Source organism: Aulonocara stuartgranti (genome assembly GCF_965226115.1).
Source record: "Aulonocara stuartgranti genome assembly, chromosome: 6".
Classification (NCBI taxonomy): domain Eukaryota; kingdom Metazoa; phylum Chordata; class Actinopteri; order Cichliformes; family Cichlidae; genus Aulonocara; species Aulonocara stuartgranti.
This window is the reverse complement of record NC_138944.1, coordinates 19,515,424-19,542,171: the sequence shown is the minus strand read 5'-3', so window position 1 is coordinate 19,542,171 and position 26,748 is coordinate 19,515,424. Positions and strand designations below refer to the sequence as shown.

Genomic DNA, 26,748 nt, shown 5'->3' with positions numbered 1-26,748 from the left:
AACTTGGTGTTAGTTCTCTGCCTCCACTTACATCTGTCTGAAGGTCTTCACTTGGTTCTCCCCTTATCATGTCTATTGAAATATCACTTGTCAATATGACTTGTTGGAACCTCTCATGGACTAGCTCTTCCTGTGGCTGGGATTGTATTGTCACTGACTTTTCGTTGAGATGTTGAACTAGGTCACTGCTAAGAAGTGATACCATACCTGACATATTCTTCTCAGTTGTAAACTGTTGTTGGTTTAAGTTTCTCTGAATGCAAGTTTCTTGAAATGGAGTCTCTGATATAGAACATGGTGTTAGTTCTTTTACTTCAGCCACATTAATCGGTGTCTGTTCATCTGTCTGTGCATTCATCTCATCCTCCATATCAGCACTAGAAGACTGATGTATTTTGGTGTGAATAACTTGTTCAAAGTTTTCCTGAACAACAACCTCCTCTGCATGCTCACTTTTCACTGGCTTGTCCTTGAGGTACTGATCCAGGTCACTGTTCAGCAGGGATAGCATGCCTGCCATCTCTTTTGGTTTTACGGATTGCTCATATGATTGTTGATGTGCCCTTTTGTCAATGCAAACCTCCTGGAATGGAGTCTCAGTTACTGAAGTTGGCATGAGCTCTTTCTTTCTAATTTCATCAGTCTGTGGGTCTTCAGTTGGCTCCTCCCCTATTTTGACCTGTAAATCATTACTTTTTATTATAATTTGTTCCCATCTCTCACAGACTAGATCTCCTCCTGGTTCAGACTGCATTGCCATTGGCTTTTCCTTCAGGTGTTGATCTAAGTCATGACTCAGAAGTGACAACATGCCAGACATATTTTTCTCAGACGTAGATTGCTGGTGGTGTGCCTTTCTCTCTGTGCAAACCTCCTGGAATGGAGTGTCACTTACCAAAGTTGCTGTGAATTTTTCCTTTCTAATTAAATCAGTCAGCAGCTCTTCATTTGTTTCTTCCCCTATTTTGACCTGTAAATCATTGCTTTTCACTATAGTTTGTTCACAACTCTCATGGACTACATCCTCTTCTGGTTCAGATTGCACTACCACAGACTTTTCCTCAAGATGTTGATATAAGTCACTGCTAAGAAGTGACAACATGCCAGACATATTTTTCTCAGATGTAGATGGCTGGTGGTGTGCCTTTGTCTCTATGCAAACTTCTTGGAATGGAGTTTCCAACACTGAACTTGGTATTTCTCTGTCTCCAATTACATCTGTCTGAAGCTCTTCATTTGGCTCTCCCTTTATTTTGCCCTCCGAATCATCACGTGTCAATATGACTTGTTGGAACCTCTCATGGACTAGCTCTTCTTGTGGTTGGGATTGTATTGTCACTGGCTTTTCTTTGAGATGTTGAACTAGGTCACTGCTAAGAAGTGATATCAGGCCTGACATATTCTTTTCACTTGCAGATTCTTGTTGTTTTAAGTTTCTCTCAGTGCAATTTTCTTGAAATGGAGTCTCGCTCACAGGAGTTGGTGTGAGTCCTTTCTCTGTAATTACATTAGTCTGCAGGACTTCATTTTCCTCACCACCTAGTTTGTCCTGTAAATCATTACTTGACAATACAGTTTCTTCATAACTTTCATGGACTAGATCTTCTTCTGGTTCAGATTGTACTGCCATTGGCCTTTCCTGAAGATGTTGATTTAAGTCATTATTGAGAAGTGACAACATGCCAGACATATTTTTCTCAGATGTAGATTGCTTTTCCGTTGAAGACTGTTGTAGGCTTAAGCTTTTCTGAATGCAAGTTTCTTGAAATGGAGTCTCTGATATAGAACATGGTGTTAGTTCTTTTACTTTAGCCACATCAATCTGTGTCTCTTCATCATTAATATCATCCTTCATATCAGCACTAGAAGAATGATGTATTTTGGTGTGAATAACTTGTTCAAAGTTTTCCTGAACAACAACCTCCTCTGCATGCTCACTTTTCACTGGCTTGTCCTTGAGGTACTGATCCAGGTCACTGTTCAGCAGGGATAGCATCCCTGCCATCTCTTTTGGTTTTGCAGATTGCTCATATGATTGCTGATGTACCTTTTTGTCAATGCAAACCTCCTGGAGTGAAGTCTCAGTTACTGAAGTTGGCATGAGTTCTTTCTCTCTAATTACATCAGCCTGACTAGATGTTTTTATCTCTACTTGGATTTGATCTTCCTCTGATGGTATAATGTACATTCCATCTTCTTTAGTAGAGTACGAATGGATTTCATTGCTCAGTCCTGACATGAGTCCTTCAGAACTGTCTCTCTCACCAGTGCTGGAGTGATATGTTGTAATAACACTAGTCTCTGAGGATTTATCAATGCCTTTATGTTTGTGACTCTCAAGATACTTGGGACTTATGTCTTCCTCAAAATAAGTATCAGAATCCTGAGCAAAGCTCTCCTCTTCAGGTGTCTCAAGTTGATGTCTGACATCTGAAGCTGTTTGCTTGAACTGCTGGTACTTTGGACATTCCTCCAGCTCAGCTTTTATGTCTGCACTAAAGTCCTCAGAAGGTCTGCGATCAGGGCTAATCTGTGAATCATCAGATATACTCTTTCTAATAGCCGGTTCTTCGAGTTGCATTATCCTTCTTGATAACTCTGAATCATCACTCCAAGAGCTAACCCTTCCGTCATCTAACTGAATTCCATAAGGATTTTTTACTGTTTCTCCAAAATAAGAAATATCTAACATTTGTTGTGAACTCTCAGGATTCTGTAGAGGGCCAGTTTGGGCCTCTAAATCCTTCATATCTCTCTGCGGTTGGAAAGTTGTGATATTCTGCATTTGGGTTTGCAATTTTGGCTCATTTCTGGGACTGTGTTCACTCCACTTAATGCCTGACTCTGACTCTAGTGCTCCAACTTTACTCTTCAAAGGGTCTTTCTGAGACTCAAATGTTTTCCTCAGCTCCTTCACAGACATGGCATCTTTATGTAACATCTTTGGCCCCTTATTAAGACACAATTGATCACCCTGAAGTGTATCTACAAATATTAGTGACTTTCCATAAGGAATATCTGAAATTATCTGTGATTCCTTTTTGATTAAGGTTACTGGTTGATCAACCAATTCTGCCTGGTCATATTGCTTGGCATCACTCTGTTGATGTACATTTGTGAGGTTCTGACTTTGGATTTGAGTATTTATCTGTTTTGTAGGACTTTGTTCAGTACTCTGTATCTCTGCAGAATCTCCTGAATGGGATATTAATGTTGAAATAGAGGAAGCCACAGGTTTGTGTTCAAAAAGTTCCACTTTAGTTTTTGAGGGGTCTTTTACAGACTGGAATGTTTTCATCAGCTCCTTAACAGACACATTTTGCTTTTCTGAAAACTCTTGCACATCTTGCTGTGGGCTAACAGCATCATACTGAACTGTGTCAGCAAACGTAACTGTCTTTCTCAACAGGGAAATGTCTGAAATTAACTGTGGTTCCGTTTTGATTAAACTTTGTGATTGATCATCTGTGTCTGTCTTTATGATGCCGTGTACATCAGCGTCACTCTTTGAATGGAAAACCGTGGGTCTCTGAGATTGGCTTTGTGATTCTGGCTCCTGTGTAGGACTTTGTTCAGTTGTCTCTCTCTCTTCAGAATCATTAGAATCTAATATCAGTGTTGAATGAGGTCCCACTTTACTTTTTTGATCTTCTTGCCCAGTCTGGAATGTTTTTATCAGATGTTTCACAGAGATTCCCTCCTTCTCTGACAAGTTTGATACTTCTCGCAATGGGCTAACACTTTCATCATCTCGTTGAACAGTATCACTAAATGTAACCATCTTTTCAATATAAACACTGTCTGAAGTGAACTGGGATTCTTTACAGCTGATTAGGTTTGCTGGTTCATCCTTGATGTCTGTTTGATCACCTTTCTTGACACTACTCTGTTGATGGAAAATCGTGGGCCTTTGAGTTTGGATTTGTGATTTTGGCTCCTGTGTAGGTCTTTGTTCTATATCATGCACTGTTTCCGAACCTGGTGATTCAGAAATCCATGTGGAAATACAAGAAGACTGCAAGGATTGGTGTTCAAAAAGCCCAGATTTACTTTTTGACGGGTCCTCCCCAGTTTGGAAAGCTTTCATAAGGTCCTTCACTGACATAGTTTCCTCTAATCTTTCTGTCTGAGATCTAGGTGACTTAGGAACTCTGGGAAGTTCTGGCATAGCTTCCTCCATTTTCTTTGCGGTAATAGAAGATTTTCCATCGTATGTAAAGACTTTAGTATCTTTTTGCACTTCTTCCTCTTCAACTTTGTTCTGTAAAGCTTTTACCCTGTCCTTTATTGATCCTATAGGTGTCTCAACCACCAAAGGAGAAGCTGGTGGCTCGACAACTTGGGTGGATAAAAGGCTACTCTCTTTAAGAATAGTATCACCATCTAAAGACTCCTCAGAGCTCATCCTTTCCAACTCTCCCTCAGAACTGCTACATCCAGAACGCGATCTGTCTCTAAGTTTTTTCCGAATAGGTTTCTTGATATCTGGGGGGTGTTTTTTGTTTGCATGCTTCTCAATGACCTGTTCAAATCCATCTTGGACAAGATCTTCTTGAGAACCACATGTCCTAGCAGATTTCTGGCCAAGGCATTTTTCTGTCTGTGTGGTAGGGGGGGAGAACAATGTGATGTCTCTAACATCTGTGTAAGATCTACTTAAACTTTGTTTCTCAATGTTCTTTATGACTGGCTCTTCAAGGGTATTGGCCCCATAGAGTGAAAATTTATCTTTGATATCATCAATTTGTTGTCCTCTCAGTTTACTAACATTCGTCCGATCGTTAATTTCACCAGCCTTTTCTACTCTGTCTTTGAACTGTTCTACAGTGGCCACAGATTCTCTTTCTTCCGATTTATTAGTTTCAGCTCTTTCTTCATAGATATCTGGAGTAAAGATAGCAGACATTCTGACATCTTGTGTGTCTGACAGGAGATCTGGGCTCGCAAGGGTTGCAGGGTCAAGAGGTTGATTAGTTCTTAAGGAGAATGTCTCCGTTGATTCAGATTCATCGTCTTCAGTGAAAAATATTTCAGAACCAAAAAGGGTACAGAACATAAGGGACAAATGAAGTGGGGGAGAGAGACATCAGAAAATTGTCATCAAGATAATGCCATCAAAAATCCATCTTCAGTTCACAGAGTTAGAAGATGACAAGGCAGAGAATAAGGAAGTCTCAAAAAGAAGACCAAAGAAGACAAAGTAGTTCCCAGACACTTGAAGAGCGGTAGAGCAGCAACAGCATAAGCAAAGCCAAGAGGTGTAACAAAATGAATAGAATGTAAATAAGTACCATAATAATCTAAATTGTTTGACTATGCATTAAAAATGAATTGCAAGATATACCAAAAACAAGATGAAACAGATAAACCTACATATGGAACAAAGGTACAAGAAGGACTGAAAACAGACAAACAAAACTTCTCAAGATTGTTGCTATTATAGTCATGTTTGCCAACAAATAAACATTTTTTTAAATAATAAACTTTGAATTAAAAAAATTATAAGGTATTTGAGTGAGTGAAAATATGAGGTAAGCAAAGTAAGAGAATCACTGTTACTTGACTGTTTTAGTCTCTTTTCAATACCTACTAACTGTAAGCAACACAATATATAGAACTGTTAGTTAGTATAAAATACTGTTATATTTAGCATTTACACTCTATTTGATGTGTTCACTATTATTAAATATTATAGCTTACAAGTTGTTACTGCTAGAATCCTATAGTTTTGTGACATGATAGCATATATAGAAAATAAAAATAGTGAGGTAAAACAGTGTAAACCAAATTTAAAATTTGTGTGAATGAGTGAATGAAAGTAACTTAGTACAAAAAAATAATAATAATTTAAAGAAATAAAACAACAAAGGAGAAAGCAGTGGCTAAAGAAAATCATAGAACATGAATTATGTAATAATAAATTGGCTAGTAATCAAGCACAAACAACATGATATTGTTTGTTTTTCTGTGAATAACAATTTTTACACGCAACTCGTACAACTGCTGAGGTTTAACATGAGAAAATATTATGTCAAAAAAATACTTGTTACATAATAAATGTTATTATCATAAAACATAATTATCTGTAAGTTAAGATTAATGTCAAGTACAAATATCTAGAGAATCAAACAATTTTGAGAAGATATATATAAAAAATACTATTTTGACCTTTGTATGAAATTAATAAAAACAAATATAGTGGAAAATTGAAATGATAGGAAAGTCAGTGGAGTTTGGAGTGAGAACATAAAGTATAGCAGCCATAGCATTTCCTCCAGTTACAAACATGTAACTGCATACAATGTTAGTAGTAGTAATTAGTAGTTAGTATATATAACAGGCAAATCTTTTAACTTAATACTTCAAAATATTTATGACCAGCAATCTCAAGTTAATCTTGTGATGCATAAATGCATAACTATCATATAATATACAGGCCCATTACTATTGAAAATAGTTTTTACAATGTCTCAATACATGAATTTCTATCATGCATTTTAGATACTTGGTCTATTGTGACAATATATATAAGAAAACTAACTTCTAATAGAGCACAAATACTAAAATAACAACTTACATTTCTTGTCACTCTTCTCACTCTGAAAAAAAAAAAAGAAGTCAAATCACAGTAAGCTGCAACCTAATTATACCATCAAGGTTTTTTGCTATAGACTGAAATCAAACAAACTTTATTTACCTCATCATCTCCATCTTGGTCTGAATCAGACTCCTAAATAAAAGAATAAAAATGAGGAGAAATCAGCAATGCGGCAGTTTCAAAGTTAAAGTTAAAATCACCTAGCATACATGATAAAATATTTAAAAGCTGACCTTTGAGTATGATGGAAGGGTGATGTTTAGGTTGCAGATTGCATTGAGATTAAGACTACGGTACGTGCGCGGTTCCTTGGTAAAAGACAATCGACCACATGGCTCCTGTGCTGTGTCTCGAATCTGCTCATATTTGGGGAAAAAATATGTCTCTGACTTGCATATATTTAGATTTGTGAATTTCTGAGTAAAAAAGTAAACATTTTATATATTTTAATAGATTTAAAGTCATACTTTAATAAAGAGGGCCAGTCTGTTCTCTTTGAAGGCATAGAAACTGAACACATGGTGCTGCCCACTCTTGGTAAGAGGCACCAGGTTTCCAAAGCAGTCAGCAAATATAGGTTTCCCCTCTAGTACCTGTATCAGGATATGACAAATCTAAATGTTTCCATGGCTCAAAAGAAACAAAAATTCTTGGACAATATTATTCAATTTCTTTCCAGAAATGAAAAAGAACCAATATTAATAAGAATCAGTCAGTAATAACCTGCGTCTGATTTAAAATCTTTAAATACCCACTTAACCATCATTAATTGACATCGACCTACTTTTCTCAATTACTGTTTAACCCTCGTTAGATAAACCTGTGCACACAATTTGATTTGATTTGCCTTATTTATTCCCCAGTATTACACTGCACCTCAACATCTCGGCTGCGGGCGACTTCAGTGAAGTTTTCTTGCTGTTCCAAGGTTTTGTCCATCTTGTCATCTGTCATGCAAAAACACCGTAGGCGAGCCTCAATGGGGTCAAGTGTCTTAGCAAAAATGACAAACTTAGCCATGTATGGGACACAGATGATTTCTCTGTAGACCTGAGTGCCAAAACCAACAGACTCCTGGATCTGTCTGCAGTCTATCAGCCAGAATCTACAAATGAACGACACTTTTAGGTAAGTATCAACAGGTAAAAATTTAAGCATAAACGTTTATAACCTTCAATCGTAAGACTGCAACTGTGCATCGTCATTTACCAACAAATAAAGGATTTACCTTGCTGACACATTCGTGGTGAAGGAAACACATTGGTTAACAAAAGTGAGAGGCGTGGAGCCGGTGATGTCCTCCCATTGTGCAGGAGTGGTACCACCTGAAAGGTAAACCGATGATTTGTTACTCAACCTCTGAAAACAGTTCACGCAATATTTTTTAATCTTCACACAGTCTTTTTATTGGACTTAAGATAAGATACATCCACCACCACGAAGTTCTGATAAATTACGTCCATTAAATCAGGTCATTTCTTTTAATAGCACACAAAGAAAAATATCAAAGATTGACTAAAGAGCTTTATATTAAGATTTTAAACATAGAAATCTTAATAAAATTATGAAAAAAAACAGCAATTGCACAAGCAACAAATACAACATGAACAATAAATTAGGATGTTCACGGGAGCATTTCAATATGTCATCCAATGAGATGTGCCTGAAAGCCATCTAAGATGTTTTTTTTCTAAAACAAAGGGTTTTATTTATAGATACTTACCTGTAATACTACAAAGCAAACGTAAAGTCGGGGTCTCCCCACTGAATGTGGTGTCACTATTGGAGGTCTTGGGAATTGGGATTGTCATTGTGATGGGTTTGTGGAACTTTCTTCTCCTTGGCTCCAATGTGACAATTGGGCTGAACGTTGCTTTATTACCAAGAATCTTTCTCACCATGTCAACATCAATAGGCTGAGCCTGGGGCAAGATATGTGGTAATATGTATTCATATTTTTTTTCTTCATAGCCATAATTTGGATATTCTGTTGGTATACCAGTCAAGGAATGTACACACCTGAAGCCCAACTCTAATCTTCTTAGTAAGGGCTCCTTCAGGGAATACAGCCTGGACCTGGGGCACGAGAGTACTACTGAGGACCCCGCCCTCTGGACCAATCAAATGACTGTCCTGCTTTATCCTTGACACAACAGCAAAATACTGTGGGAAGTCTCTGGTGATGATGCGACATATTCTTTTCTTTTCAAGTTCCTCAGGGGAATCAAGTTCTGTGAAAGAAAGCATAAAGTCAGTGCTTTGTTTTTTCCCTTTATTATTTACGTACTGTGCTTCACATTATTATACTAGCATTTTAAAATCTATAAGACAACTCTCTCCTGCTCTAGTGTTGCTTGTTTTATGGCATTCATGTATTGTTTTACATAAAATGCTTTGAGATATCAACCTATCGATCACAGTTATACATCACAGGCCACTTCAGATCCCTTACTTTCATCCATGCCATTAAGTATCTGGTTCAGTTCCTCTTCAGTGAAGTCACAGTGGTGTTCCTTCCAGCTCTCTCCTGTTTCACTCCTTAAGATCACTAGCTCCCGCTCTGTTCCCCGCAGAGCAGCAAAATGGGGGATCTCTACAATCACAGGCCTAAAAGGTGTGACAAGGTAAAAGCAAATACAAATTGGACTAATGCTAATTAATGCTTTTCAGCGCTAACTCCAGAGAAAAATCAATGATAGCATAGTGTTTAGGTTGACATGTGAATGAATTTACGAAGAAAGAAAACAATAAAAACTCAGTTAAAATTAATTTCAAAACACAAACTATGAACATAAAAATAAATAAACATCTATTTCACATCAGGACCAGAATCCAACTAGAAACATGATTGGGGAGATAGGTGCTTGTGGGAAGCATGAAGAAAACTCAACAGGTTAAGGTAACAGGTCAGGTGGTAAAGCTGTCCTTCTCTTCAAAGAAAGAAAAGAAGCACCACAAAAATAAATTATAAAAATTAATATATATATATATATATCATGAAAAACTAAAAAAAAAATTCAAATTTCAGGACAAGGGAAAAACACGGGTGGGCGTGTAACCAGGATTTGAGGGTGGTTGGGTATCACCCTCACATGGTCCTACCCGAGGAACTTGGTTCCTGGAGGACCCAGCTGCAGGATGCGACTGACCAAGCTCTCACCCTCATTCAGAGGGGGTGGAGCTGTAGGTAGGTGGAGCTTACTGATCCATACGCAGCACAGAGGGGGAGTGAAGAAGAAAGTATGAACACACCACACAACTACTGAAACACACTTATACCAGATAGTACAAAGCCACCAGCAAGTACACAAACTGTTAGTAGATGCGCGCAGACACACACAAACACACGCACACTCAACCAAATTTACCCCAAGAACTGGGCTCCAGTGGGTCCCACTTCTATAATGCGACCAGCCAGCCCTTCACCCTCTACCATAGGTGGCATAGAGGCCAGACGATGCCTCTTCACCAGCCTGCAAGTCACCCGTGTCGGGGCAGAGCACTTTCTTGGTGGGACAATAATTCGCAAACCATTGTGACGGCAACCACGCATAGCTCCACCTCTGGCATCTACCATAAAGCTGACCAGGAAGCTAAAGAAAAGGCACCAGAAATGGATGAATTGGTTTCTAGACATTCAAACAAATAAAGATGCAAAATCTCCATGCTCACAAGGCAACTGAATCAAGTAAAGGTAAAAGAAAAGGCTATTTTTGTAACCTGAGAAGAGACATTAATAACAAATAGGTCTCAATAAATATCACTTTATCCTGGAGAAACACTTTTTCGGTTTTATTCTGCTTTAATTTTTTAACTTGCAAGATTCTGGTCAGGACACAGGTTGTATTATGAACTGATATAATTAAATTGCATTAAAAACAGGGCAAAGCCAGCTAGAGCTGCACTAAGGATAAAAAAAAATCTGGTTATTTCAGGTTATTTCAGGTAATGTAAGGGCATTCATTATGAAATAAAGCAGAGAAACAGGATGGAAATGAGAAAATCATTCAAAAGTGACAAAGAAAAAGAAGTAAAGGCACAAAGGAGATAAGAAAATAGACAAAATAAAGACTTCACCTGCTGTTGTCATGGTCTAGGCATGGTGAGGAACGGCTAGAAGCAGAATACAAAAACAACACACACACACACACAGAGTCACAAACACAGAGAAGATAAGAGAATGCACATCGAAGCAACAACAAAATAAATAAAAGAGAAAGAGAGAAAAAAGAATGAGTAAAAGTGAGAAAACCTGACCAGACAGATAATTACACAGCAGGAAAAATAAAAGGAGTAGAAAAGACACATGAGAAAGTATGAAAAATACACCAAAAGTACACCAGAAAAAAATAAGGGCATGTAAAAGATGGAATATCTATTTCAGAATATAATGATAACCCTTGAAGTAGTGCATTAGCCAGCACAAGCAGCAGAACAGTCAGTAATTTGTTGCAGGAGGTATATAAGCTGAAGGACAGCTGCAAACAGGAGAAAGATTTACTGAAATAAAGGCTTGCAAAGCACCGAGATGCCATTTTGTGTCTTAAACTTTGGTGACTTTATCAGCAAGTAAACTAAAATAGAACCAGAAAATACACAACAATGGCAGAATAATGCTTTGAGTATAAGTAAATCATTAAAAAAAAAATCAATATCAGCTGATCCTTTGACATGCTGCTGCACATACTGTACACAAAGCAAAATGCAAATGAGAAGATCCAGTTAGAAATGCCCACATAGCCTGTTTATCCAAGATGTACACCTTTGTGTATAAAGATGGAGCCTTTAGTCTGAATTCTAATGTCCAAGCTCACTCTGAAATTAAAATGCTACAAGTGTAAAAAAAAATTGATTTTACTTTGAAGTCAATGTGCCTTTAGAGGGCACTGCTACCATAAACAGGTTGGTAGAATTTCCAAAGATGGGCTTAATGTATTTATTTCTATAAGAGACGCCATGCAAAATGAAACTGTACCTGAGTGTAGTGACAATAAAGACAATTCTGCTTTTGGTTGTGGATAATTTACTAAAGAAATTTGGATAAAGTGTGCACCCTAAGCTGATTTAATGCAAGTCCACAAAAAGTTTATGGCATCTTGTGGATTTTACAAATTGTGGGTTTAAAAAAACCCCTCAGTATTTCCAGACATAATGGGAATGTGTATGTTAAGTTTGCAACTGGGTTAAGTCCCAACATTTGGATTTTCTCTGAAAGAAAGGAGTGTGAGTTTTTCTCTGTGTGTGTTTGTGTGTGTTTATACCCAGAATGTAGCAGACTGGAGGACAGCACAACATTATCAAGATGTTCAGCACCCCAGCTCAGACGGAATGAGTCCTTTTCATGCTCTCTAGACAGTGTTGACACCTAAAGAACAACAAGCATCAGCAGGCTGGTTAAACTCACCTCGAGTGTCTAAAGATACTTTATTGAAGGTTAGACTACGGATACTACGCTTACCTGGTGACTTGTAAGCAGATCTTCAATGAGAACTTCTCTTTGATGGAAACTTTGGTGAATGGGAGTGTGTTGGGGCCTGATGAAAAACCAAGGTGAATCTTCTCAGACCTTTTCTGTATATATCTGCATTACTTAGGTATTCCTTATGATGATGAACTTGGCTAACAGCAGATCTGGAAGGTTTGCTGTGAGCAAATTTAGATGTTTGTCAAATACAATATGTGTGTGCTGTTTCTGACCTGTCCAAGTTGTGGCTCATGTAATTGAAGCCATCTAGATAATGTCCTGGCAGAGAGTCATCTCCCAGCTCACGGAGGTCCTCTGCTCTTAGATACTCTCCCCCATCACCTGTCATTGTGTCCTCGCCTGGAAAACAGATACAACAAAAATGCCAAACCTTGTTATGACCAATGAAAAAATGGCTCTTCTTCAACCCTTCGAGCACTTTTTCAGATCCAAAACTACATCACCTACAATACACTTTTTTACAACTTTTGAACAATGAGGTATAATTTTTTAATGAAGCTCAGTCATGACTTATTGTGTCTCATGACTGGAGTAGTTTTTTCCTATAAAAAAATTAGCTTGATATCGATGAGCAGCACACTAAATTCTTGTTTTCTACATTTAAGTAGCTTACCCTCTTCATCAGACACATCGAGAATCTCAGTCATGGTCTCTGGAACATTCAGTTTGTGTTTCTCTGTAACCGTCTAATGTAACACCATTCAGAGTCATGGAAAACAGACAACCAAAACAGAGAAAGGTTATAGTTTAAGTTAAAAAAAATTTCCTGGCTCCATTTCCAGAGGCTAAAGCAATCATGAGCTTACAGTTGTGGTTGTGATGACCTCCTCAGTGACGACTTTCAGTGTGTCTACCACAGAAATGTAACCCAAACGTTTCGCAATCGACAGAGCGGTATTTCCATTCTAACAGAGAGAAGGATATACGATAGCGTACCAGCAGAACTTTTTCCACAACATATTTCACATGTTAAAAGTAAATGCTTGGACTCTATTGTGTCTTACCACTGTAGTAGTATTGGGCTTGGCCCCATGTTGTAATAAAACATTAATTATGTGTGTATTCCCTTGTTGTGCCGCTTGATGAAGTGGCGTGTAACCATTCTGCAGGGCAAAAGTTTAAAAAGAAGACAACAAAATTTTGTTAAGTCACAGTAGAAACTAAAACGAAAGGGATGCTATATTTGAGTTTTGCTTCATGCTGTGTCTGCAGTTTAAGTTAAATAGAGCTTGCATGCTTCAAATTTAAGATTTAAATATAACCTTGGTTTTGGAGTTGACGCTGGCTCCTTGTTGTAACAGGAAGTTAACCATCTTGGCATTTCCATAATGACAGGCGACAATCAGAGGGGTATATCCAAGCTGTAGCGAGGAGGGAGAGGGTGAGAGATGAACACTGATCTTCTGTAAGCAAGCACTAAACTCAATCTTAATGCTTCCTGAATATATGATGTATATGAAGACTTTGTTATGTTTTTAAAAAGCCTCTGGATGGCAGGTATTTACATGCACGTCCATATGATACACTTAAATATTAACATGTAAACATAAAGCGAATAAACAGAAAGTAAGCAAGACATACTGTCATTCACACAGGAAAATTCTTGTAGATTAGCATACTGTTAGGTTTTCATTACTAGTAACAATTTTCTTTTGCGTATACTTGTTAAATTTGTCATGCACATGCATGTCTGTACTTTGGTTTGCTGGTCCAAGTTGGCATCATGTTTGGCTAGTACTTCTGTTACAGTGACTTTGTCCTCTTGGGCAGCAAGATGCAGAGGAGTTAGTCCACTCTGTAAAACACAAAGCAATGTCACATTACCATCCTTCACACTTTTTTATTTTATTAATTCCATGAAGCAATTTATTAACATAGTAATAAATTGCTTCATGGAACAAATTAGACAAAACTGTTGTTATAGAGCACTCAGCTTAAGAACTAAAGAGTTTTATACAGCTGTATGTAGAGTGCATGTGTTTCTTGTTTCCACTTCAAATTATTTTAATAAATAAAAATGTCATAAAGATTGTGCTTCTGTGTGACCTTTGTCGCTGTGTTCACATGGGCTCCTTTTCCCAGCAGGAGGCTGGCCATCTCTGCATGTCCTTCCTGAGCTGCCAGATGCAGAGGGCTGACTCCCTGTTTCGTTAAAGCATTGGTCTCTGCTCCATACTGCAGTAGCGCTAAAGCAATGTTTGTCTGGTTCTTTTTGGCTGCAATGTGGAGAGGAGTGTAGCCATTCTAAAACAGAGGAACGAAAGAAGATATACACTGTGATAGAAATACAGTACATGCAAACAAGTGTGAGCTTCTCATGGACCTTTATTTTTCTTTAAAACTCAGCCTAACCTTTGCAGTAGCATGAGGCGATGCACCTTTATCCAGGAGCAGCAGCGCCACCTCTTGGTTGTCATAATGAGCTGCCACATGTAGTGGAGTTAAGCCATTCTGTGAAAAGAAGCATTTGATTTAATGAAACTTTTTGCAAGCCTTTGTGATATTTTTGTGTGTGTGTTTTTGTGTGTGTGTTTTTTTGTTTCAAGTCAGTTTTATTCCATAATTTGTGTTTCAGAGAAAACAATCAGATGCTCAAAGATTAAGTGTAATGTGTCTCTCTCTGAAATTAAGACAATTACCCTCAGTGCTGGGTTTTGTTTCAGAACCTGCTTCTACAACTTCAGCTCACCTTGCCAGCATCATCAGTAAGAGCTCTGCGCTGAAGGAGAAGTTTTGCTACGTCGAGGCTTCCATATTTTGCTGCTACATGTAATGGAGTGAATCCTTTCTGTAGATGTAAAAGGGATTAATTAAAATTCCACTGATTTAACTTATCACATGTTATTTATCTGTCTACGTGCATTCATCCTCTGTTCACCTTGGTGGCCATTGAGTGTGAAGCTCCAGCCTCCAGGAGCACAGCAGCTGTCTCCACCTGCCCCTCTCTGGCTGAAATGTGGAGAGGAGTGTAGCCATTTGTGGTGGCAGCATCCGGGTAGGCCATGTGCTGTAATAGTAGCTGGACAATGTCTGTTTTTCCCAGACGGGATGCAATGTGCAGGGGAGTCTGGTCCTCCTGTAGTTGAGGGGAAAAGAGGTAGTACATGTTATAGAAGAAAAGGATAAACGGAAATGATGCAGTCATTTAAAAGCAGTAAAATTAGAATGAACGGTGATGTTGTAGGCAGAGCTGGGACAGGTGACATCAGGCATTCAAACCAGTGCTTGAAATATAAAAATTTACTGTAAACAGAAGGAAAGAGTGATTAATGTTTACAGCTGACTCACCCTGGCCATGGCATCCACCAACGCTCCATTTCTCAGCAAACAGCGAACCACTTCCATCTGTCCTGCTCGTGCTGCCATATGGAGAGCTGTCTCACCGCGCTGACAATCAAAGGCAGAAGATTTTTAAGCTTTAGGACACTGTGCTAAACACAAAAAGTACACCAGAACGGGGTACATTTTTTCACGTGTTTGCACTGAAACAAATGAAATGTGTGTTTACTTTGTGATGTGTATTTCCGACTGCTGATCGCTGACCTGATAAAAGAAATTACTACTTACAATGTTACGAACATCAGGAGAAGCTCCATTCTGCAGTAGAAGTAAAACGATGTTGAGGTGACCCATGAAAGCAGCTACGTGCATGGGAGTCAGACCAGACTGCAATAATGAAAAAAGAGACAGTAACAGTAGCAGTAACAACAAGGAGAAGCATTAAATGCAAATTTAGAACAATGTTAGCAACAAAGTATACTGTGCTAATCCATGAAATCCTGACACACCAAAACAATCTCACCTCAGTAATTGCCTGTATGGAGGCACCGTATTTGACCAGCAGCTCCATCACCTTCACTCTGTTTTTCTTACAAGCAATGTGGAGAGGAGTAAAACCATTCTGGTAGAGACAGTAAGAGAAAAATTAGCAGGAATATGCATGTCTCTATAGTAAAAAGGTAGCATTGGAGTATTTAAATTTTATAACCTTATTTTATATTTCAGGAGTTATTAAACTTTTTGGGTCAACTGACCCCTGATAATCTGATTAACCCTATGCTTACTACTGTTGGGACTCTTATATATCATTAAAACTAACTGTATTCTGACCATTTCCAAACCAAAGAGGCATTTAATTTGAAGGTGAAAAGTCAGAATATACGTGTTCCCAGTCAGAATTTTTTAACTGTATCTGCCCCTCAAGTCAGATTTCCAACTCAGACCATCAATGCTGACTTCACAATCCAAGTTGGCAGTTTGAAATTCCTCAGGAACATTTTATATGAAAGAATATGGAAATATATAAATATATATATAAATAAGCATACTAGTAAATCGCAAGATATTCACGATCCATAGTGTCACTCTTTTTATCTTAATATGTGCATCAGTAAATATCATGATAATTTCTGTTAATACCAGTTTTGGTGCTTCTCTTATTGTTTCTTTGAACCCTTACCAGTGCTCTTGCATTGGGATTGGCCTTCTTGTCCAGGAGGAGCTTAGTTACTCTGTAGTGGCCACAGTGAGCTGCGACGTGCAGCGCGGTAAGGTAGTCGAGTGTGACATCATCAACAGGCGCCTTGTGTTGCAGCAATAGTTTTACACACTCTATGTGGTCTCCCTGGGCTGACATGTGCAGTGGAGACAGTCCATTCTATATGGAGGCAAAAAATTTAAAGAATAGCAGCCGAGATAAAAACCAAAGGCATATAAAAAGGAACAATAGTACTCATATTGTATAAATTCTAAATGATATACTAGTGCAAATATGCTAACCTTGGTTCTAGCTAGGATGGGGGCTCCTCTTTCCAGCAAAAGCTCAACTGCAGGATCATGTCCACTCCTGGCTGCACAGTGCAGGGGCGTCAAACCATCCTTTGGAACAATCACATATGCACAAGCAAACGCACACATTAATCCAGTTTAAAGATTTTGAGAAAGAGGACGTGGAAAGTTGTTGATTCCACTTATTTATTGTTCACTATGGTTTTAATAAAATCTGAGTCTTACTCTTGTTTTAGCATCTATCTGAGAACCTCGGTCCAATAACAGGGCCACCATGTTGGTGTTGCCCCTCTTAGAGGCAACATGTAGAGGTGTTATTCCATTCTGACAAGGCAGATACAGAAACAAAGGTACATCAAAAACTACAGCATGTAAAACATACAGAAAGAAATGTAACGTTTAATGGGCTAGAGGTAAATGTATTAATAAAGGCTTATTAGAAGTGAACACTACGATGGTAAATAACATGCCCTTCTGTAATGATCAAAATCAAAAACAGCCACACAGCAGGAATTTGGCTGTACCCTGGCTGTGAAGTCAACAGCAGCTCCTCTGTTCAGCAACAGGGTGGAGACATTCACGTTACCATAGTGAGCCGCAATGTGCAGAGGGGTGAAACCACTCTGATAGGAAAGGAGAGAATAGAGAGGGACAGAGTGAAAGGAAAAGAGGTTAGAGAGTGCAGAACAGCTCATCACGAAAAGGAGAAAAGTAAAATGAAAGTGAACAAAAGAAAGTAAGAAAGACTTTTCATTGTTAGATACAGGAATAGACTCTACTGAAGCAGACTCTGCTGAAGTAGTAATATGATGAAAGAGCGTGCTGAAAGAAAAACATTGTGTAAGAAGGAGCATAAAAATGAGCAAATCCCAAAATAGCACATTCAATAGATAATACATGCAAAACTGCTCAAGTTCAGCCATGCTTACTAAAAAAAACTACGGGTGAATCAACTTGGTTTTTTGGATACATAAATATATTGAAATAAAGGACAAAACATAACTCATAAGCACCAAGCAACACTATGGACGCTCGCAAGTATGTGTTTCTACTTGGGTGGACAAATGAACATTTATATATTAGCTATATATATAAATTTTCATAGTACACAATTGCAGGTCGGTTCACTCCTTACCTTCCCATTCTGATAGACATGGTGCAATTTAATTAAGAAACAAAGTTTACTTAAAGATCAGAGATCAAAGTGTTTCAGAGAAGTAAATCAACATGCACAAGGACACACATGCGCTGAGTTACGCGTAGAAAGATAGGAGTAAAAGAAAAAGCTGATTTTACTTTCAGGTTATCAGTTCAGTATAAAATTCGTAAACATAATACATTTCAATGACCTATCAATTAAAAATAACAACAAAAATCTATAAAATAAATGATCAGTAATTAACTGACATTCTCTGGGGATTATCAATAAAACACATTGTGTTTTACTGTCAGCCATGCAGTGTCTAATACAGCAAACTCTGGCATGCAGGGTATCCCTATGTCACAAAAGTCCTCAATAAGTAAGGACAAGATCAAAACAAAAGAGCTGAAAAAAATGGTCAGAAGTAGGGATGGGTACCGGTGTCCGGTGCCATGATGGCACCGGTTCTGACATAAACGGTAGTAACCAGACCGAAAAGCAGCGCACATTTCGGTGCTTTATTTCGGTGCTTTTTTTTTTCCTGAGCTGTGATACACTTCTAGCCAATCATTTTACGTTTCCGAGGATAGTAGGCGGGGCCAGGTACGTGCGTTCTTTTAGAGCAGAGCTACAGATTAAAATGTCCAAGGCGAAGCGGTCAAAAGTCTGGCTGTACTTCACAGCAAAATATGCAAACTCAGCAGCAACAAGTGCTTTAAGGTGATACTGTGATACTGTCAAAGGAGGTAACTCCTCAAATCCGATGAGACACCTGGCGACGCATAGCGTTTTTTTTTAAAAGCCCAGAAATGCGCCGTATGATAGCTTGCTGCGAGACCTCACACCGAGCGCATCTACTGCGGGTGGGTTGCCTGTTATCTGACCCGGAGTTAGCAATATCCCCCAAAAACCCCGAAGAGGAGAGTCCTGGCCCCTAGCCCTGCCAGTGTAGCAGAAATGATGAGGATGATGATGCAGCGGCAGCCGTTCTTCTCTGCGTGAGTAGCTTAATGTTGTTCGTGTAATTTACGTTGAGTAGGCTAACCACGTTATTACATTAATGCATGTAAGGTGAACTAGCAAACATCATCATAGCTACATGCAGCTGTCTTCTTGTTTGATGGCAGATACTCCCTTCACCCTGGACAAAAAGGCTAAAATGACCAAAGAAAAAGTGGAAAACAGTTAAACATGAGAGGTTTTTGGACAAAGTTTGTGTTTTTTCCATTGTTTAAGCACTGCTTCCAGCCAAGAGTGATGCCATATATGCCCCATAGCTGCAGAAAAGGCTAACATTGTTATCTTTTTACAAAAAAAAAAACAAAAACAGCTGAACATGAGAGGTTTTTGGACAAAGTTTGTGTTCTCCATTCTTTAAGCACCGGTTTGAGCACCGTTTGAGCACCGGCACCGTTTCAAAAGTACCGATTTGGCACCGGTATCGGATAAAACCTAAACGATACCCATCCCTAGTCAGAAGTGACAAAATTCAGAATCAAAGGAGGAGGTGATAAGTCTGTATACCTCTGTGGTTCTATTGACCATCATCTGGTTATGATGCATAGAGAGAGAAAAGGGGAATAGGGTGAAGGGCTGTTAGGGGAAACACTCAGTATTTTTTTTTAATTTAAAACACTGAGTATGTTTATAAGTTTGCACAGTTTGAAAATAAAAAATAAGGACCTGTACAATACAGCATTTTCAGAGAGGCCTGGTCTGTCCGTTTTATTATTGTTCCCTAAGGAACCCACAAACAATAAAATGTAACTTGTCCCTGTTGCCCTCCCTCACCTTAGACTGGACATCAGCGTTGTGGTCATTCTGAAGCAGCAGTGCAGCAGACTTTGTGTCGTCTTTGCGGGCAGCAATGTGCAGGGCTGGAAGGCGTACCTTACCCTTAGTGTCATGCTCCAACAACAAGGAGACAACTGAGTTGTGCCCCTGCTGAAGAGCAATAGCAAGTGGAGTAAAGCCATCCTGGAGGAGCACAGGGGAAAAAAGTTAAATGGTTACACGCTTCATAGAGAAAAGAAAAGAAAATAGGCAAGATATTACATATTGTTTTTACCTTCAATAATTGTATATATAACAATATGAAAGATAAACATACCTCTGTTGCAATGCTTTGATTTCCTTCATTTTCCAAGAGGTATCGCACGACCTCCAAGTGATTCTCCTGAGCCGCCATGTAGAGTGGCGTGAAGCCATTCTGAAGAGATATACAGGCAAAAACAAAACCACATCATATACTTGTTGCTTGTGTTGCATGCTGATGCATTTTGTAAAAGTTCTTGTTAATTCTCACCTGTGACTGAGAATTGACATCTGCTCCTCTTGACACCAACAATTTGACTACTTCTTTTTGTCCAGCCAAAGAGGCAATATGGAGGGCAGTGTTTCCTTTCTGCAAAGAGAAAACAGGGTTAAGATCACCAACCAAATATCTGTCGTCTCTTACCTCCCTCAGTCTTAACCCTGAAAATTCCAGAAAATTCTGATTTTTGAAAATGAATGTTTATTGAAATGTTTGACACATATAAAAAAATATACATACACTTGGTGTTACAGGGCTAAAATCACATTATGCAAACATTTCATTTCTGCTTTAATGTTTAGGATGTAAAAGTTGGGTTTAATTCCAAGAAACGTATTCAAGTCACTCGAAGGACACAAACAGCAGAGTGATAGATTCTGTGTCAGCTGTTCACTGCTGCTAGCTGTTGAGCCTGAGTCATGAGGCAGTCACAGACTCACATAACAAGCAGCTTGCCAAAAAGCGCACTACACATTCACTCTCGCCTTCTCTTACTCCTTCCGACTGAATGGTACAATATCTAAACTTAGCACAAAAAGTAAGGATTTCTTTGTTGTAACAATGCTTCTTGGCAATAAATCTTATACTGTTGGAAAGGGTTGAGCAGCAGAGTTGAGTATACAAAACATATTGGCCATATAATAATAATAATAATAATTTAACAACAGAGGCACAAAGCACAAGTCATTAGTAGAAGAAGCTGTTTGGGATTGGCAGAGAGGTTTTTCATGGGCGCAACCGACACACTCAACTCTGCTGCTCAACCCACAAATGCAATTTCCTTACCAATGTGGCACCATTTAATGGAAAAAAATTAAACAGGGCTTCCAACATTTACTGCCAAGAAACATTCTTACAACAAACAAGTCATCAGCCAATCAAAAATTTCCTGACTCATTGTGCTAAGTTTATATATGATACAATTATTAATATTTTATTAATTAATAAAACTGAATGTCTGAAGAAACAAACAATCAAACTCTCATAATCATCTTAAATCACCCTCATATCCACCCCAATGGCTCCTTAATTCACTAAAGAAGGAATGATTTTTATGGTATTTTACAACTTATTTAAATCCTTTCCATCATCTCCTTCTTTCTCCTTTGGTTAAAATAATTTTCTTATCTTTTTTTCCCTCTTTTAAAAATTTAGCTTTATCTTTAAAAAGTTATCTTTGCCAATGCAAGCCAAAGAAAAACCCATTAGATATATAGTGAGCGATTAAAGCAACAATTATATTAACTGAAATATATCAATTAAAGACCCTATAAAGCTAAATCATGTGTGTACCTTGGTGGAAGAGTCAACAGATGCTCCTCTCTGTAGCAGTTCCTCCACCAATTCCTTGTGCCCCTCCTTAGCCGCCAGGTGTAACGCATTGAGACCATTCTAAACAGAAAACAAGAGAAGATTTCAAGAAAACACGTGAAGAAAAAATGAAACTGCGTGGTGCTCAGGGAATCATATTACAACCCCCCTGTATCAAAGATAAGGCATACCAACATTACAGGACATAAAGCGATATCTACTGGAAATTGGCTCAATAACAATCTAATGGAATCATGTATACTCCTGCAAAAAAGGAAAACTATAGTACAAGTGTGAATTTTTGTAAAATTGGCAACAATAAAAAATCTTGATTAAGTTTATAGTCACTTATGAAGGTATAATCCAACTTGACATTGCATTATACTGTACATGATTTATGGCATTCATTTCATTCACAGTTGGAGAGATTGACATTTAAGAATGGAAACAGAAGAAAAACTATTTGGGTTAAAAAAACTGGCTGATTTTTCACAGTTCAATTCGCTCATAACAAAGGCCTCACCTCAGATTTATCAACAGGAACTATAGCAGCACAAGAGGAGAGCAGACCTCAAATGTTGCACTCCAACAAGCCCTTACAACACAACTGATTTATCCCCACTCGAAAACTCACAGTACCTCTTCTGACGCTGACATTTACACACAGAAACAAACTCTAAACAAAACAAAAACCATTCACCTCGTCCTCCTTTTCTTCCATCCTGTGCTTTGGATCTTTGAAATTTTGCTCTTTTTTTTATCTTTCAAAATGCCCGCTCCTTTGGGTATTCTGTGCCTTCATGAATCCTTTGCTCTGTTTTCTTTTGTCTTTGGTGATGGAACTCCAACCAGTCCTCCACCTCCTGCTTCCTCTATACTGGTTTAGAACCAGCTTTCTAGGTTTATGTGCTCTGTCCTCTTCCTGCAGGCTAATTCAGATGAATGACAGCGAGGAAATGTGCCTCTAAGCTCTGGATGCTTTTTGGGCAGTGATATAAAAGAGGAGCTGTTGCTAACCCCTCTATCATTGCCTTTTCCCCTCCATAGCACATGTACATCATGCATATACATTCACACACAAATAGAAACACGCCCTCTCTTTCTTTCTCGCGAGTTGCTAAATGCCAAACAGCCAAAGAGGGTGTCATATTTCTGCACAGTCATAGAGGGAACCCAAACACACATCCAAACATAGATAATCATATTTAGAAGCAACTGAAAATGTCAGCCTTTAAAATAAAAAGGGGGGCATTCCTCAAAGGCCAAAGTATATCAGTGACTGTCTGGCTGAGTGATTTATAACATGACTTTAAAAAGAGTGAAAAATGACACATAGTTCGTATCACTATGGTACATCCATAAAACCTAAGAAGGCATAAATGCCTTCAGCTTGTGCAAACGGTTTCTAATGAGCTACGAGTAAAGCGGCACAAATGGCACTAGACCAGTGTCTGTTATGTGTCTTAATCAAATCTGCAGAGATCCACCGATCGACAGTCTATGACACATTCTCAATCAGTTTCATGTATGTCAGATTATGAGTTGGTCACACTGCATCACGCTAAAATAGTCACACATGCTCTCACAGCACAGTCGCTTAAAGTGTGAAAGCTCCTCATGGTCTAATCAAGTCTAATCAAACACTTAAATCATCATCACGCAGGTCTGCAAGGTCTGCAACTGACTCATCATAGCAAGCACTCACTTTTGATAAGTAAAGACTTTAAATTTTAATATATGTTTTTGCTGATTTTTTTAAATTGTCATTATCACTTCCACAATGATCACACTGCATATCATGTTTGTCCGGTCGCATGGCCAAACCTTCTAATATCATCATCACTTCAGTATATTTTAAATCAGTATGCAGTTAGTCCATCTGTGACTTTTTCCACTGAACTGGCAACGAATGAAAAGAGAAAAAAATAGTCTAGGCTATATCAGATGCTCTTTGCTGACATTTGAGAAGCAGAAAGTCCAGCCTCAGTTATACTTCAGTTCTGAAATGATAGACTCACTGACACGGCACAAAATAATCATACTTTCAGCCACATTTCAGCCATTATGTATTTCAGGAGAGACAAGAAAACCCTACAAAACACACACACAGTCACACAAACCGATCTAAATCTCCTTTCCCTCTGAGCTCAGTTGTTCCTAAAAGCTTCATTTAGCTAATGGACATCGTGATCCCTGGCACTTTGTTGCTTCCCCTAGCAGGAAACAAAATGTTGAGCTTCATCCAGCGCAGATTGTCATTCAAGCTGCTTTGACCGCTGACCTTTGTTATAAGCACACATGGTATAAACAACCATGCTTACTTGGTGCCGTTTTATTGTCTCAAATGTCACAGGGGAAAGATGTTGGAGGAAATAATGTAAATGTCATAAATGTCACAGTGGGATAGATTTTGGAGCAAATAATGTAAATGCATGCGGATTAAAGTAAAGAGTAATATTACTCACCAAGGATTAAAATTTTAAGTAGATTAGAAGGGAAATCTGGCCTTTAATTGTGAAGAGCGAAACAGTTCTTATACACACTCCTAACACGCAAATACAAGCACATAGGCATATTGTATTAAAATGCAGAATAAGCTGTAGTGACTCATTCTCTTTTGAAATCCTAAAACTCAAACACACCATGCTTAAAAACTGGAAGAACAAACATCATCTGTAAAAAACATTACAACTTTATTTATACATCTCATTCATAAAATCTGTGCAATGGAGAATCATAGTATGACAGTGGCTTTGGCAAGCTAGGAATATACCCCTCACTCTCTCTTCTACTAACTTGGGCAGCCTTCTGCCCTTGGCGCCAGTTTCTGGCCCTTGCCACTCTCTTCGTGCTTTCTAGGTTTTTACTCTTCAGTTATTAATGAATATAGCACCAAGGGCGATACTCAAAATATGTGCATGACTTAGTGTGTGACATTTGCAGCTTCTTGTGGTGTTTTGTGGATGGATAGACTTTTTAAAGAAACCATGAATAACATTAAACATGATAAAATACTAAGATACAGTTCCTGTATTTGATTGCATTGTGAACGGTAATCGGAAACGCATTAAAACAAGCAAAAGGAAATTGGGTCATTCAACTGCAATGTCACATTATCCGGCTCTTGTCAATAGACTACTAACTCTAATGACTCATTATCGGACATTATTTCAGATAATGGCTTTGTGATAATGATGCTTTTCCGTGATTCGTTCAAGTCTTTGGAGAAAATTTGCATTTATGCACAGAATTATTGTGATTTTTTTTTTTTTTTTATCTTACTGCAGTAATCAAAAGCATTAATCCTGGGCTCATGCCATCACTTCCAGTACGGTCATGTCACTGCCTGTTGTGCTTTGACTTAACAAAATCATTCTAGAGACATCACTCATCAGCTGTCATACACATTCAGCACAAATTAAGACCAGTGATGTGTGCTTTAACTTAACCATACTGTCAATGTCTTTCCTCTTAAAATTTGTGAGTAAAAAGGTAAAGACACAACAGACTTCCCTGCCTGTAACACAGCATATATCTGTAGGTGGAAAAAGTGTAGAAATGATCTGTGAATCTGTGAATGTATGATTATGTATTTAAGCACGTGCAATCAGAATTAGAGACAAATACACACGTGGGAAGATGCACACATTATTTTATATTATTTTACATTTGGCTATTGAAAACACTAAGAGAAAAAAAGTAATGCATTTATGTGCATGTTATAACTTTAATTTGGTTTACTTACACATCACTGGAATAAAATAAAGTCTATAGCTTATGTTCATATGTGCTGGGAGATATTTAACGTGCTTAGGTCCAAAATTACATTCACTGCACATTATACTGGCCTCTACACACACAATAATGAGGGAATAACTGGGATATGTATAAAAATGTCCCTTACATTTTTTGGTCACTTGACAAGGTCTCAAATTTGATCATCTGACCACCGAGAAATCCTATTAGGGCAAGGCTCTCCTGTTGCAGGACAGGAGGTGTGTGTGCCTATGTACATGTCTGTGTGTATGTGTATGTGAAGATTAGTGTGTGCACAGCTTTCTATATTCAGGCTTCCCTCTCGGGGCACAAAACAGAGCCCATGGTGCCCATGATAACAAACAGCAGAGCTACGGGTTGGCTTTTTATAGCTGCAAACCAGCTATAACAGTCAAGCAATGACACAGTAAAAAATAACGATATGCACGCACACACACAACACATACGCTCACGTAGCCTCACTCCTTTAGGCTGTCTTGTGACTTCTGTAAATCACATTGACGTAGACAGGAGAGAGGAGTAGGGGGAAATATTTTAACCTCTCCAATCCCTCCCCTTCGGCGGAATGTGGGACAGGGCGAGTATGGGGAGGGGACGAGAACAGCTGTCACGGAGACAGACCTTTTCAAAAGCTGCTGAGATTGGGGGGAAGAATGGGTGGGGGGGGGGGGGGGGGGGGAGTAATTGTAGCTATGAGGGTAGCTGTGAGTATGTAAAGGGATATGGCAGGTTAAGGTACTCGCTGTGTGATGCCATCATGACACGGCAGGGCAAAGGTTAGCTTGAGCAGGTTTGACAGTAGCTTGCATTGAAGCACTAAACAGCAGATTTTAGATATTATTTCACACAATTGCTATATCAGTTCTGGAAAGTTGTAATAAATATTTAGATTTAAAAAAAAACTAAAAACTTAAAAAGTATTATTTAAAATTAAAAACACAAAGATGGAGTTTTGAAAAATATAACTCCATAAAACCTGAAAATTTGTCACAGTTTTTATTTTTATCGCCTCTCTTCAAATTAATGTAACTGCATACAAGAATTCAAACAAAATCCGATGTTGTTTAAGTTTTCTTACCTGGTTACATGTGCTGATGTCAACCCCGTTCTTCAGGAATTCAAGGACTTTGTCAATGTTTCCAGCTCTGGCAGCCCGGAGGAAACTGGTGTTACTGTCCGACTACAGAGATAAAACAGAAATTAGGGTAATATTAATAACAGGTAAATAAGCAAATGTTTCTAATTTATTTTGTTACTGTGTCATTCTGATAAAAGTGCCACATATATGCAATATTATAGTAACAACATTAAAGGCCACATTCCATTTATCAGAC

The 26,748-nt window shown here is 38.4% G+C and overlaps 2 protein-coding genes across 2 annotated transcripts in view; both read right to left on the bottom strand.

Moving 5' to 3' along the window:
* Window positions 1-26,748, bottom strand: part of ank2a (ankyrin 2a, neuronal) — a 68,633-nt gene that overhangs the window by 37,442 nt on the left and 4,443 nt on the right. Inside the window, exons 2-38 of the mRNA XM_082535443.1 lie at window positions 26,493-26,594; window positions 21,620-21,718; window positions 20,318-20,416; window positions 20,123-20,221; window positions 19,804-19,989; window positions 19,537-19,560; window positions 17,396-17,494; window positions 17,097-17,195; window positions 16,863-16,961; window positions 16,543-16,740; window positions 15,886-15,984; window positions 15,651-15,749; window positions 15,372-15,470; window positions 14,962-15,159; window positions 14,773-14,871; window positions 14,436-14,534; window positions 14,130-14,327; window positions 13,780-13,878; window positions 13,346-13,444; window positions 13,088-13,186; window positions 12,890-12,988; window positions 12,697-12,769; window positions 12,296-12,422; window positions 12,057-12,132; window positions 11,860-11,963; window positions 10,676-10,711; window positions 9,967-10,191; window positions 9,701-9,799; window positions 9,051-9,205; window positions 8,618-8,829; window positions 8,322-8,520; window positions 7,827-7,923; window positions 7,475-7,703; window positions 7,066-7,191; window positions 6,832-6,954; window positions 6,698-6,730; window positions 6,578-6,599 (exon numbers count right to left, since the gene is read on the bottom strand). Of these exons, the coding sequence (XP_082391569.1) occupies window positions 6,578-6,599; window positions 6,698-6,730; window positions 6,832-6,954; window positions 7,066-7,191; window positions 7,475-7,703; window positions 7,827-7,923; window positions 8,322-8,520; window positions 8,618-8,829; window positions 9,051-9,205; window positions 9,701-9,799; window positions 9,967-10,191; window positions 10,676-10,711; window positions 11,860-11,963; window positions 12,057-12,132; window positions 12,296-12,422; window positions 12,697-12,769; window positions 12,890-12,988; window positions 13,088-13,186; window positions 13,346-13,444; window positions 13,780-13,878; window positions 14,130-14,327; window positions 14,436-14,534; window positions 14,773-14,871; window positions 14,962-15,159; window positions 15,372-15,470; window positions 15,651-15,749; window positions 15,886-15,984; window positions 16,543-16,740; window positions 16,863-16,961; window positions 17,097-17,195; window positions 17,396-17,494; window positions 19,537-19,560; window positions 19,804-19,989; window positions 20,123-20,221; window positions 20,318-20,416; window positions 21,620-21,718; window positions 26,493-26,594 (4,327 nt within the window). The remainder of the gene's footprint in view (window positions 1-6,577; window positions 6,600-6,697; window positions 6,731-6,831; window positions 6,955-7,065; window positions 7,192-7,474; window positions 7,704-7,826; window positions 7,924-8,321; window positions 8,521-8,617; window positions 8,830-9,050; window positions 9,206-9,700; window positions 9,800-9,966; window positions 10,192-10,675; window positions 10,712-11,859; window positions 11,964-12,056; window positions 12,133-12,295; window positions 12,423-12,696; window positions 12,770-12,889; window positions 12,989-13,087; window positions 13,187-13,345; window positions 13,445-13,779; window positions 13,879-14,129; window positions 14,328-14,435; window positions 14,535-14,772; window positions 14,872-14,961; window positions 15,160-15,371; window positions 15,471-15,650; window positions 15,750-15,885; window positions 15,985-16,542; window positions 16,741-16,862; window positions 16,962-17,096; window positions 17,196-17,395; window positions 17,495-19,536; window positions 19,561-19,803; window positions 19,990-20,122; window positions 20,222-20,317; window positions 20,417-21,619; window positions 21,719-26,492; window positions 26,595-26,748) is intronic.
* LOC309708642 (uncharacterized protein) lies at window positions 1,614-5,056 on the bottom strand (the record flags this gene model as incomplete). The annotated part of the gene is made up of 3 exons (XM_082536870.1): window positions 1,614-1,639; window positions 1,939-2,530; window positions 3,779-5,056. The coding sequence occupies 3 exons, from the start codon at window positions 5,054-5,056 to the stop codon at window positions 1,614-1,616; spliced, it is 1,896 nt and encodes a 631-aa protein (XP_082392996.1).